This window comes from Bombus fervidus, chromosome 15 (assembly GCF_041682495.2).
Source record: "Bombus fervidus isolate BK054 chromosome 15, iyBomFerv1, whole genome shotgun sequence".
Classification (NCBI taxonomy): domain Eukaryota; kingdom Metazoa; phylum Arthropoda; class Insecta; order Hymenoptera; family Apidae; genus Bombus; species Bombus fervidus.
The window spans coordinates 5,988,876-6,003,388 of record NC_091531.1 but is presented as its reverse complement, the minus strand read 5'-3'; the positions used below and the strand labels follow the sequence as shown (position 1 = coordinate 6,003,388).

Here is a 14,513-nt window from a genome sequence, read left to right as displayed (position 1 = left end):
AGAGATCGATCGCCGGTTTCTAAAGTAGATAACCGAGAGCCTCCGCTAAATGTCAAACGTGTGGCAAACCCTTTGAAAAGTTCAAGATCAAAAACGGCTAACGCTCATCCCGTTGATCTTATTGTCTCCGCTACGGATCGTGCATTATTCCTTTCTCTCTGAAAGATCAAACTAAAAATCGAGGGGAACCAAGTTTTGGCTATAAAATTGCAGAACGAAGAACAGAAACGAAAATCTGTTGAAATCTATTTGTGATTAGGTTTTTCGAGGTAATGGAACGTTTTTAGAATAGTTACTGCTTTCTCACGGTTTTCCAAATTATTACAATTAATACGTTTGATTCGGGTTTCATGGTTTTCATTTGATCCTAATTTTGGTAGCGATATACAATATTTGGGATATTTAGTATTTTGTCAAGATTTGTCGATATAAGAATGTGTGATTTTGCGAAATTAGGTTTAAACATAATCTTGCGAAACCCAGGACATTCTTTAATATTATGGCAAAGATTTGAGGAAGTGAAAAGTTAGTGTTATTTTTAGAGAGATACAAAATGTAATTTGTTAATCAGAGTAATTCGAAGGTAATTTTTCGGTGACACTGTGGTTGCAAAATCTGTCATAGACCGTGGCCTAAATTATTGGACATTATCGTTCGCAACCGCAGCGCATATGTTCAATTCGACGCTGCACATTGGAGATAATTTGAACGTTCGCCGACGTCTCCCGTAATTACATTATCTTCCCGAATCAACCGGAATAAATTTAGTCGTATGCACGTTGACGTGGTTTATTCCCGGGCAATCACTCTAATTGTCTTGCTTTTCACCATATTCTTGAGAACACTCGCCAATTAAATCTTTGAGTTTGCTTCTACGCAATTATAAACGTAAACCAAGTTACAATAAATAATGTATGAAAGAATTCCCTGTTACTTTTAAAATTACACATAAATCAGATTCTGTCATTAATTGTACATATAAATCCATACTAATTGTAGCTAAGTTTACATTACACTTTATCATCAATTTTACAGGACCACAAACTTAAACTAAGCTAATAGGTATATTAATTGGATAATTACGTATGTCATAAAATTTTCTATTATTCCTAAATTAGAATTAAAGTTTGAGTTTGTCATTAATTATACACGCAGGACTATAGATCCATAATGATTATAACTTAGTGTAGATTGTACCTCATCACCAAGTTTACAGAACCACAGAATCAAACTAAATTAGTCTATACATAGATTAGAAGATTTTGGCAAGTGTATTCTACTTCTGAGAATTCTCTATTTCTTCCATAATCGGGTTTGAACAAACAGCATTTTATAAAGAAACAAATATGTAACAGTAAAAACACATGTTAATTAATTAATGCATAACTACTGATAGAAAATTCTGTAAAGTACCCTTATACATCAAGAGATTATATTTCACAAATTACCAATATGAAAATCAGACATTGGAAACATATTTTAAGAAGAAAAATTCAAAGTTACTAAACCTTTCTGGATAAAAAATGATTGAAATTCTCCAAAGAAACACAACATAAAGAAATGTAGTTAATCGTCATACAGTATCAATTGAAGGAATGAAGGAATTATAGAGTGACTCGATAAGAAGCAACTAAATGTAACATTTAGTAAGAATGAAAGGAAAAGAGAAAAAGAATCCACGATAAAGTTTACGTCTGTTAAACTCTGTGTCTGCTGTATCAAAACTAAAAATCCTCCGGATTTCGCAGATACCTTTTTCACTTATTTCTTCATTTAACATGCACATCGCACGATTGACCCATAGCATTTTTTTTCGCGATGCATATCAAAGATATTGGACACACAGCATTCCAGCGGAATCAACAGCCAACACATGTATAGAGAAGCCGAGAGAGAGAGAGAGAGAGAGGAGACCAACGAGCCTGAAATGAAACGGAGTTCTCTTCAAAGCCGAATATACGCGGCCCATTTACAATAAGCAGAGAAATCCATGTGGCTCTGTGTCCATCCGTGCCCCAGTCAGGATTATTTTCCCTACTTCATGCTCGTTTCTTCGTTTTCACTTTGTACTCTCTGATGGAGGGATAATCAATATATCAGTTAGCTTTGAAATCCCTCTGTTTTTAGACAACTAGTTCTTCCTTTTTTTTTTTTTTTTTAATAGAGAAATGAGCAAAAATTGTAGTAATTGTAAATTGCAGCTTTCTTTAGTAAATATTAGTATAAACAATTTTTCATCACAATAATCTTTCACTTATGTTTTATACTTGTTTTTAAGAGAAGAAAGGTCACCATTTATGGATGTTATTTCTGGGAATTCTTCACTGTTAGTTTAAATTAAATTTCTTTTTTGTCCACTAAAGGTTCTACCATCCATAAATGTTATTTTACAGATTTTATTTTTATTTTTTAAACAAGCAAAATGACTATGCATTCCACAAGTTGCTATATTTCTAATTTTAAATCTAATGTTTCCTTATTAATTGATTTATTTTCTTGAATATTTCATCGAATAAAACCCTAATTCATATTTAGCAAAGATTATAGCAGATATAGGTGTGTTTGACCGAGTGTGCCAAGCAATGGAGTGTTTCAGAAAGAGGACTATAGGAATTAATCACACGGTTCCGAGTCTATTTTCATAGACAACCAACAGGATTTATAGGCGAGAGTTAACATGGAATTGAGAGGGACACCCGAGACTCATCTTTCTCGCATGGATTGTTTCAGCGATCGCTGTCACCGATATTTTTCCGTTCGCCGCGTGGAGTGCGTCCTTTCCTTTCCGTTCGATTTTGTGGAAAAATTTTTATTCAAAAACAATAATCCTCACAGTCGCCTGTGCCAAATCCGTCTCGTGGAATTGCAATTCCTTTTATGGACAGGTATGCGAAACGTTTCAAGCATTTTCTATTCGACAATATACGATTTCAATATCTGGCCTGGTATTTTTAAATGCATTCTTCGCGATGCAGACATTACAATATATGAGATGCAGTGGCGAGTATATGGGCGGAAATAGGTTGCTACAGAAGTGTTATATCTCTAAGAGGAATATTAACACGAAATAATCGGGAAGAGCCGTGGAGAGTCGGGGAGAGCCAGGGAGAGACAGGGAGATCCAATTATGTATTAAGCCACTCATTAAGTCTTAGTGGTCTATGTCTTGCTTTCTTAAGTTGAATTATTGACTGTAAGTACAAAATTAAAGCGAAATAATCGGGGAGAGCCGCGGAGAGCCAGGGAGAGACAGGGAGATCCAATTATGTATTAAGCCACTCATTAAGTTTTGGTGGTCTATGTTTTGCTTTCTTAAGTTGAATTATTGACTGTAAGTACAAAATTAAAGCGAAATAATCGGGTAGAGCCGCGGAGAGCCGGGGAGACAGGGAGATCTAAATGTGGATTAAGCTACTGATTTTACTTTAGTAACATGTGTTTCGCTTTCTTAACTGGAATTAACACTCCAAGTGCAAAATAATCAGGGTGAACCAGGGAGACTCAAATATGTATCAAATGACTGAAACGAGGTAACGTATGCGTCGATTCTAATATCCAGCCAAAGAATTCAAAATAATCTAAAGGTTTTACAAGAAACTAAATTACCTAAGAACAGAAAATAATCCGGAAGAATTAAATGCAGGACGGTTAACTGCAAATTTCATGTCTCATACGCAGGAAATTTCGATCGTCAATCGATAAAACCACGTCTCTCAAATCCAATAGAAACTCAAACTGCAAATATCAAAAACTAATTTCGCCTAGAAAATTACTATGGTCTAAAACCCAAGTAAAAAACACTGACAATAAAGGTGCGCTAGTGTCGAGGAACGGGCAATGGGAACGGAGGGGTAAAAAATGGGGCGAAAACGTCGGAGGGTGGAAATGTCGGACGAAACGGAAGTCCCTTTGATTTTCAGGCGAGCCGCAATTATCCCTCTCGCACGTTCCACATACCGGAACTGGAGCAGTCGGATCGTTACGATCCCTTCTCTCTCTTTTTTTCACTCCCTCATTCTCCTACCCTTTCTTTCGTGCCACCCCCAGCGAGCCCTCGTGGCCGTGGCTCACCGCGAAAACGCATGAAAAGATTCACGGAAAAGACTCTTGGAGAAGGATGCAGCCAGCCTGAGGGCACAAGAACTTAAAGAGGGCGTTGCAAGGAGAATGGAGACAGGCGGGGAGGGTGAAAAGGGGATAGATCGGTGGTAGCAATCGTGGAGACAATACCAGCCGGTTGAATGAGAGTTTCTTGTTTGTCGACGTCGACACGGACGTTCGACCTCATTAAAAATCACTCGTTTTCAGAGCTGATTCGGAAGGCCACGGTTAATCACCCAGGGGGAGGCGGAGGGCACTCGAAACGCCTTTTATCGGTTCACGTAACCTCCTTTGTCTTCGCACCCTGATCGTCTCTTCCGCGTTCCATGCTTTATCTTCAAACGAATCAGATCGGTTTTATTTGAGTAACGTGGAATTTTCGAGGTTTGACGAATTTCTTTTGAGAATTTCCGGCAGTGCAAGTGGCTTTTGGATTATTGGCGTTTGCGTGTTGAGTATTTGCAGGTTTAGGCATTTCAACTTTGAAACATTTGAGTGATTAGGTTCTGAGATATTGGGAGTTTGAAAGATTAGAATTTGAAAAAATTTTATTGGATATCTTGAGATGCGCTGGATGCTTTGAGAATTTAGACTTCTCAGTTTTGAGATGCCTGGATGTTTGTATTTTAAGAAATTTAGATTTTAAGAAGATATTGTTATTAGAAGCGTTTTATGTTACATTTAAGTCTCTGATTAATATTGTATGAGCTTACAACCTGAAGAGTGTCAATTTGTGTTTGCATCTGTGAACTTCAGAAATCGATTTGATTTTGTATCTCTGAAATTTGGCATCAAAAGTACCCATCCAAAAGTAACATCGCTTCGACATTTATCTTTGATATCGAATAATATTTCTTCTGATACACGATGGCTATTTAATATTCGCTAGTAGGATACGATAAAAATGAAGACAGTTTAACGATAACATGATTGATTTTGCATATAGAATCGTGTGTAATAATGGCTAAAGGGCAGATAGTTTCGAGCTACCGGTTAGAAAACGGATAGTCCCCTATCGATAGCGACGACCCTTCATCGGTTTAGCATCGACACGAAAAGTACATGCACACGAAGCATTCGATCGGGTACACACAACCCCACACATATTCGAGAGGATAGTAACCGGGTGGTTGATCGTGTGCGAGGCGTCCTTTAGCGGCCTTCCGCCACCCTTCTTTTCCGGGTCACCCGTTACCCTGACGAGGGAGGTTTCATAATTGAGGACCAATTGTCGCGTCGCGGCTATGCTGTCGTTCAAACCGAATGAGAGGAGCGAAGTAAAGAGGCTGGAAAAAGAGAGCCATGGAGGAACGAGGAGAGTGAGAAAGATCTAACTACGGCTGAAGTTGATCAAGCTTTGGCGAATTGTGATTTACTTCTTTATATCGAACTCTTTAAGCAAAATGTAATAAAATTTCAAAATAATCGGCGAGATCCACCTATTAACTAAGTTTCTATGACTTGTGATTTGCTTCCTTAAGTTAAATTCCTCATTCTAAGTACCAAATTAATGCAAAATGATCAGGGAGAGCCAGGGAGAGCCAGGGAGAGCCAGGGAGAGCTAGGAAGAGACAGGGAGATCCAAATATGGATTTACCTATTAATTGAGTTCCAGAGGCTTGTGATTTGCTTTCCTAAATTAAATTCTCCACTTTGAGTTAATGTTTGAATATTGAATATCTTGTTGCAATAATTTTATTAGCACCCTTCGTTAATTTCAATGAATATTTGTTTGCCGCTTTGTTCATCTCTTGAAGTCATTTTGTTCAAGTTAGTCGCGCCTGTTTGGTTAGCAGTAATAATTCCGGATAATTTTTAGCTCGGTAAGGGACATCAATTGTTGGGAACAACGGCGAGAGAACGGAAAGGGCAGAAAGGGCCACGGAGACCAGCGAAAGATAATTAGATATTGATTTCGCATTAGAGCCGCGTTAAGATGGACGGCTATTCATTAACCTGTTATAACGGAGGGGTTCTCGTTCATTGGCCGATCTATTAAAATCAAAGGATGGTCGAGACCTTCTGCATATTACTCGCTCGTCCAACCTTCTTTCTCTTCACAACCTCTCCCCCTTTTCCCCCTATTCTTTTACCATTCCCTTTGAAAAAGACTCTCTCTATTGTCTGGGAATGCGACTGCCTAACCACCAGGTCTTCTTGTCCCTGGTGATGGACTTTACTCGGAAATATACGCGTTCAGAGTTACAATTTTCTTTTTGGAAACTTTCGAAATTACGTATCAGGCATGGAAATTAATTCGACGCGTTCTTCTTAAATTTTAGCATTTTTCCATCCTTTGAGGATTTTACGGTATCTATTAATCTTATTGTTTGGAAAGTACAGTATGTGACATAACCTCAAAGAGTACTGATAGACAAGATGGCGCCTGACAAGACTCATATTAGACATTGTATACTTTTCGCTTCCTTTCGAAATTAGAAATTTTGGAAAGCATATGTTTGTGAAATCGATAAATAAGAAATAAATTTATGTGAAACATAACTTCGGATTAATTTCTCTATTTAATAAAAATTGTCTTCTTTCTTTGAATTTCCTCTATCCTTATATTTTATCTACACACGAAAAATTTTTTAGCGTTATGAAATAAAATATTTATCCAATATTCTATGGTATTTCAGGTCGAGTAAATTCCATGAAAGTGGGACTAGAACGAAATAAGAATTCTCGACGAGAAAAAGCTTCATTGTAGCGAAGCAAATCGCCGGATTGCAATGTAAAGCAGTGGTACTTCTTTCCCGGAATGGCAATCTAATATTTAAATCTTCCTGGAAGTAAGGTAGCTCGAATCGAACGCCCCGGGTGTTTCACGAGAAGATTCGTGCGAAGTACATTGTCGTGAAGACTAAACCACAATTCTACGTACGATATTTTTAACAGTTCCACGTTCTTCGCTTCACCGTTTCTTCCGTTAAATAACCTAAGACGAAAAAAGGGAAAATACCATTTTTTGAAGTTTCTTTTAACATCTTTAAAATATTCCTAAAAACAAATTTAAATTTCACACACTTTTTAAGCATTCATTAACATAAAATTAATCATATCAAATTATGTGCCCCTTCCCAAAATCATTCAAATCTTATCCCAGCTATGTTTCACTAAAAATGTTATTATTTTATTTTCATTATATATAAAATAATTGAAATGGTTTTAGTTATATCTTTCACTCTGTATATATGTGTCAGTATCTTTTTAAGACTGAAAGAAAAATATAGAAATCAATTGTATCGTATTCATCAAAGGTCAAAAGCTTCTAAAATATTCAATGGTCCAATTATCCCCGAATATCGACCAATTAACGCAAGTAACTATTAAAAAACCATTATGCGCTGGAAGGACGACGTGTTCATTAAACACGAGCTACGCAGAAATTTGTTACTCATCGCGTGTCCCTGATCGATAGCGGCGCTATTGATGTCGATAGTAGATGAACGAGCCATAATAAGCCAATGTTCTAGATAGGCGAAAAGTGGTAATTGTTTTTAACACGTATTCAATGACGTCTTTCAAATTTCTACCACCATGGAACCTAAAAACACTATTCTTCCCCATTTTTTCATATATCTTTAAATATCTCTGATATAAAGAGAGATAGACGTTTCAATTAAAAGCTAAATTAAAGTTCATAAAAAATTGAAGAGAAAATGTAGAATAAGATTTCTTTGTAGGACAAACTATTTTTGAAAAAATTGAATTAAGAAAAACTGGGCGTATGTCAAACAGCTTTCCCTCGAATCCTTTCAATGAAAAAATTCTTGCTACATTTTTGATATAGCTTTTGGCGTACAACTGATTATTTAATTTAAACCAGATGCACGATATATCGTATAATTATATTACTTTAATATCTTTTTTCTACAATACGGATTCTTGCATTACAACGCGTTCCAAAAAGAAATTCGGGTCGTGGCTGAATGATTTACTCAAGAAGCAGTCGGATCACATCTAAATTTATAGCAGATCGGTTGTACAACCGATTTTGCAATGGAAATGCAATCTAAATATACGATTTGTCAATGAAGGTTTCAGTTACAGACGAAAATATACATCACGCTCCATATTCTTATTTCTAAGTGTAAAATTAAATTTTACAAGTCATCGACGTTATTATATTCTTAATAAATCTAGTGACTGGTTTCTCTTAAAAATAGAACATTTCTTTTATATAAGTAGGACATTTTCTCTTAATTTTTTATTTACGAATGAAGCGTAGAATCTTTACAGATTTTAATTGACCAGAGAAATAAATTTATAAAGAACCAAAAAGTTTTGGATTAGAAATATTTACAATAAAAAAGCTGCAGATTACAACATTTTGTTTTTACAGATTACAACAAAATTTCAAATTAGAAAAGTTTTAAAAACGATAAAGTTTCGTATTATAAAAATTTACAAGTATATAAGAATGATAATAAACATTGTAAACGTTAACGATCGTGATTTCTTTCGAGACACCGGTTATGCCACGGCCATCCTTACGAAATATCCGTATCGCGTGCTCGATCGCACGTAATGCACTCCAACTGCAACGACTACAACGTCGAGTTTTCGCGGAAGCATGCAAAATATTCGAGGCTGTCGACACGCGTGATACGCGGAAGGAACGTAAAGCCGGCTTCCGGAAATCTACACGCCGGCTTATGGAAATACATCAAGCCGGAACTGGCTTTTACAATGTCAGTTATCTACTTCTTGTCATCGAAACCAAATTTGTCCCTAGAATAATCCTAGGGATCCCTAGAAAGTTATAATAAAATTCTAACCAATTCGTGACTTTATTGCGTCATTCTCCTTTCAAATTCCAATAATTGAAAAATCTACCATATTTTACAAGTAAAATTGATTTAATAAAATTTACGCCAGAAAACTTTCTGTCCAAATTTTTAAAAATTACCGTGCCAACAAAATAATTTTGTACTTAATATTTCATATCATGAAATTTGATAATTCGAAACTTTTTAATTTCTAGACTTTATTACTTTTTTCTCATCGAAAAAGTAGAATCGAATTTTGACGAAAGTTTTCGACAGAAAATGGCGTCTATACAGGGAGAGAAAGTTTTCCTACGGAGTTTCTGATCGTGGAAGAGCAGAAGCGCCTAAATGACATCGTTTATTATTTTAATGACGTCATTAGTGGAATTTAAATAAACTTGTTCGCGAGCCACTTCGTCCCGTGACAGTTTTATTCGTCGTTGCCACGACATTTGGCTATTCTCGCTACATTCGCACCGCCATTAGTGTCTTATTTTTCCTCTAGCATCCTCCCACAACTATTTTATCGCATTCACACTCAGTCACAAAAGTCCACGTACAACCATCAATCTTTCTCTATCTGATTTATCAAACGAACCTGAAAAAGCATTTTATCACTAAACTGTTTATATAATATTTTATATCGGTAATTGCTTAATTTAAAAGCGATGTTTTCAAATTTTGAATTTTCATAACTAGAAATTTTTTTTATTCCAAATTTTTATAATCTAAAATTCTCTAATTGTAAATTTTTGTAATCCAAAAATTTGTTTAACTTTTTCCTCTTAATAACCGTAATATATCGTGTGAAATTAACTGGAAATAATCGCTTCGTTGTAATTTTCCGAGTTTAATGAATATACACATATGCAAACTTTTGGTCCAGGTTGTACAAATGGCGAGGATAAGAAGAAAGAAAAAAAGTGCTGACTTAATATCATGGATTAATAAGTTGATCAGAATATTCGCCAACAATAGAGGAGGCACGGGAAAATTCCGGCGGAAGCGTTGAAATTGAACCCTTTGAGCTTTAGGTTGGCAGCAGAGGGGGATCCCCCTTCACACTGTCGCGATGCTTTTGATACCTGCTGAAGGGAGTATCCCCCTTTGTGCCAGTGTAGCACTTTTAACACTCTCTCCCTCTGGGAAGGGCCTCCACACAGCCACTATGAGCACGCCGTTTCACGCTAGCATGGTGAAAAGTTTCCGAGCTCACCATGGAACGTGGCCCCGGAAACATGCTCGATATTCGCTGGATGCCATGGTTCACGCTTAACCCTTGGCATATTTACCAAGATCAGGTCAAACAATATACGTATATAACCCTATAGTGCTTATCTAAAATTGTTTGATATATAGCACCAACAATCTTATAATGAATTTTATTCCTGATTCCTAAATTTCTATTTTTGCTAAATAGACATAGAAGAAAATAAAAGATCACTTAAAACCTATTAGAAATTAATCTTGTTACCATCGACCAATGAATTAACCAAATTGCCTAACAAGGGATCTCCTATCAGGGTTCTAGAAACCCTCCATTCAATATATTAATATTATAGATCTTTAGCATTTCCTACACCTCTTTTTTAATACATAAGTCACCCTATACGAAGATTAATCAGTAATAAAGCAATAACGAAGACGATGGCTCTAAACTCTACAAACTCTAAACTTTAAAAAATAAAATAAACTCCAATGCAAATGAAGCTTCCACAACGTTTATGATAAATTGACCGAAATTTCTCAGGAGAGGAGTATTCGTCGTGGAAACCAGCGAGGAACAAAGTTGGCTCTACCCTAATCTAAAACGAGGATAATCATACTTGATAAAACTTAATCAGCAACGCGGTGGGTTTAATAAAGCGTAAACGCAGCAGATAATAAACGTGAAATAATAGATGATGAAATCTGCAGGCTAGATGAAACGTTTCCAGGCCGTGGGCAGACTGTGGGGTTGTTTTCGAGTGGAACAATATAAAAATGACGCGGCGTAGCTGTGCCACGTATTCTGTGCCAGGACGGGCGTCGTCTTTTCTTTTCCTCCCTGTCCACCCTATTGTCTTCGCTTCCCAGTGAACTTGTGCACATGACTCGTTTTCAAAAGACCATCTTCTCCACGCTCGTCATAGACACGTCAGGAAGCGAAGCAAAGTCGAAGGACAGGGACATATTTCCATGGTGAATTATCCTGGAATTATATTGTTCTTTAGACTATTGTAGTTTTGCTAAGTTCGTACGTTCTATATGGAATTTTGCTTTTATCAAGTTTAAATTTGCCAGGCCAATGTTAACCACGATAGCTTTTAAAGGTAAACCTATAACCGAGTCTAAGCTTTTGACCTATATTTTCACAAATCCTTGAAACGATGTCAATCAAATTTTGATAGAGTGCTCTATTAATAGCACTAAATGAATTGAATACCCGGGATTTTCCATAAAGCTCGCAGAACAAAAGATCGTATCCAATATGTACAGAAAGTTCGTACGATTCTCTATGAAAAAGATTGATTAAACTTATTTTTTAATCCATTTATCTATTCTATTCATTTATCCACGTGGAACTGGAATTAGTGTGTTGTATAAGCTAAAAATTTGAACAGGCGCTAGTTCAATAGAGATGGAATATCTTCTAATTTAGAATTAGTGTAAGAATTAATATAACTATAATTGAAACATTGATTCCAAATTCTTGGCCAATGATATATATGGCTGTATAAAGCTTCTAAAATGTTCGAATACGCTGTATTTTCATATGGTATTTAATCACCAAGTACAGTAACGAATTTAGTATGGAAACTTATGAGACACATTGTGTCTCTATATTCTGATTTTCAGAGGCATCGGCAGAAACGTGAGGTAAATAATAATCATCGACAGTTGGTGCGATGATTTGGACGAGAAATCAATCGCGGAGTTGCACACATTTATTTGGTTGGTCCCGCATCATCGGGTGGAATAGAAAATAATGGCAAGCTGCCGGATATTTGTGGGCGGGAGCGTGACAAATATATATGATAAAAGCCGAGCTGTTCCGCTCCGTATCTCGATATTGATTTATAACAGGCCGATATTCACCAACGGTATATCGGAACTGTGTTTTCGATTTCCATGTAACGCATTCACCGAAAATTTGATATTTCACTTCGAATATCAATAAGGATATTGAAGCCAAAAATGTACAAGCCCCTGATGTCGTTGTGTCTACGAATAAATTCTACACAAGAAAGTGAAAATATTTTGGAATTTTTTTTTCCTAACGGAAATAGGTTTTTCATTTAGGACTTTTGCTGTTTTAAGTTTTTCCGATTTCGGCTTTTTGTCCTAGATCTTTCACTTTTGGATTTCTCCTATTTTGGATGTGCTCAGCTTGGACTTTTCTATTTCAGATCTTGTCGATTTGCAGTTTTCTTGTTATATTTTTATCTCCTATCTGAAATTTCTTACATAACACTTCCTAAAAGAAAATTTTTGAAAAAATTTTCAGGAAAAAATGTTTATGGCTAAACTTAAACTAGGATATAAATATCTACATTTCCTCGCAGTAAAATCCTTAACAGTGGCGCTATTTTATAACAAAATATTGCTAGAATGGTTCTCCACGGTTCAGACTTGGGGAAACATCGTTCAACTTTCTCATTACCTGGCAAACACGCTAAAATTACATCTAAAATGAAACAAGAACCGTTTCCAAGGAAACGGGATGGTCTAATCATCGTATGGATCTAAATAAACATTGACGATGAGGCCACGTGGTGGTAGGATTGTGTAACTGGAACATGCTCGTGGCAGCACGTGACATTAACCCGATTAATCTGATTTCACAGATGCAATCGTGTCCAGGTGGTTCGATGGACGCAGCCAGTGTAAATTGAATCCAGTAATCGAAGACACGCGGAAGTACACCAATCTACCACTCTCTTGCTTGCTCTCCTATTGTGATACTATCACCAGCCTTGAATTCTTACTGTTATTTATATACACCATTCTTATATTCTAGATATTTGGGATTTTCTGTTCTGAATTCTGCCAAATTTGAAGTTTTCAATTTTGGGGCTTTCTATTTAGGATTTTTTCCAATTTGGAAACTTTCAATGAGTATCCTTCCTCCTGCAACTTTCCTGCTCTAAATGTACCCAATTAGGACTTTACTATTTTCGACTGTCCACTTTTGCATCTTTCTACATTTTGATTGCCCAGTTTATAATTTCCCCAACTTTAGATTTCCTTAATTTTGGATCTTCTCGATTCACAGATCTCAGTGCATGTTACTAAAATAATACGCAAGCGTAGGCAATTAGGAGGTTCGAGTGGTAATCGACTCGAACGGCTTCACTTCGAAGCTATTAACTCCGAGCTTGATCTCAGCCGCATCAGCCGAGGATGGGTCCCTATAGTTCCATGCAAAACGGGTTTCCTTGGCTGAAGTACCAAGGGTGTTGCAGTTGCAACGAGCATGCAATCCTGAAGGGTTGAACGATGCTTGGTACTTACTTTTCTGCGGCCGCAGCAGAGCATGGCTGCTGCGCTGCAGCTGCGGCGAGCCGTCGACGAGAGTTGAGGCTGATGACAGACGTAGCTGAGTCGTGCGCCCCCTTCCCGCTGCAGCTGCACCACGCGCACCTGCAGCTGCACCTGCTCCCGCTCCCGCTGCCCTTGACCGACACCGACTCGACCACCGTACTTGATGCGCACGTGTTTTCGCCACTGCATGAGTTCGGTGCGTCATGCCCTCTTCCTGAAATCCAATCATCGGTTAGTAAAAAGGTTAATGATTTGAGGAAGATCAGTCGGGGGCTAAGTTTGAACAAGGAAAGTGGGACATAACGGAATTACCTTTCATTAGAGGGATCTTAGGAAGTGGTCATTTGGCAAATCGGTAGGTTTGGAATTTTCAAGTTTCAAAGTTGTCAAATTTTGGGATGTCCAAATTTGGAAATTTTCTGATATAAGAGTTCTCAAGGCTCTAATCTTCCAAATATCCAATCTATCGATCTTTGGAGTTTTTAGAAACTCTAACGTTCTGAAACTTCTGACGTTTGGATGCCAAGATCCTGAAATTTCCAAATCTTCAAATTAAATCTTTGAATATTCAAACTGCAAAATTCTCAAATTTCCGAGTCTATACGTTTTAGTTTAGGATCTTCGCGTATTTGAAGCCTCGAGTTTCCAAGTTCTCCGATATTCAAATTACCCAGTATCCAAGAATTACAATTTTCCATACATTCCTGTAATATTTATTTAATATTTAATTTCCTATAAAAAGTCCCCAATCGTCCTGTTTTTTTCGTCAGCATTTAAACAACACCTTGCAGCTAGGGTCGTGCTACGGTTAAATCAGTTTCTTCGAGAAGCAGGGAGCCTGACCGCAAGAATTAATTAATGAACCACGAAGGCTAAAGGGTGGGTGGGAATTTCGGAATCTTCATGTGCTCTCGGCACGACACACAAGGCTATCAAAAGCAATCACCGTTACGTAACACGTCGTTGCTAAAAGGCTTCCATAGGGTGTTGCCGTACGGCTAATGCACTTTGTTAGCAGAGCAGCCTCGTAGTCGCAAATTTTTGCTGAAGCTAAGGATGCCAGGAGTCGCCACCCATTCCTTACCCCTTGGAAAAGCAGGACAGATCGATCGATAC

At 37.1% G+C, this 14,513-nt stretch overlaps 1 protein-coding gene across 1 annotated transcript in view; it reads right to left on the bottom strand.

Moving 5' to 3' along the window:
* Positions 1-14,513, bottom strand: part of Rhogap100f (Rho GTPase activating protein at 100F) — a 57,918-nt gene that overhangs the window by 34,363 nt on the left and 9,042 nt on the right. The window contains exon 3 of the mRNA XM_072017738.1: positions 13,368-13,611. Within this exon, the coding sequence (XP_071873839.1) occupies positions 13,368-13,586 (219 nt within the window). The 5' untranslated portion in view covers positions 13,587-13,611. The remainder of the gene's footprint in view (positions 1-13,367; positions 13,612-14,513) is intronic.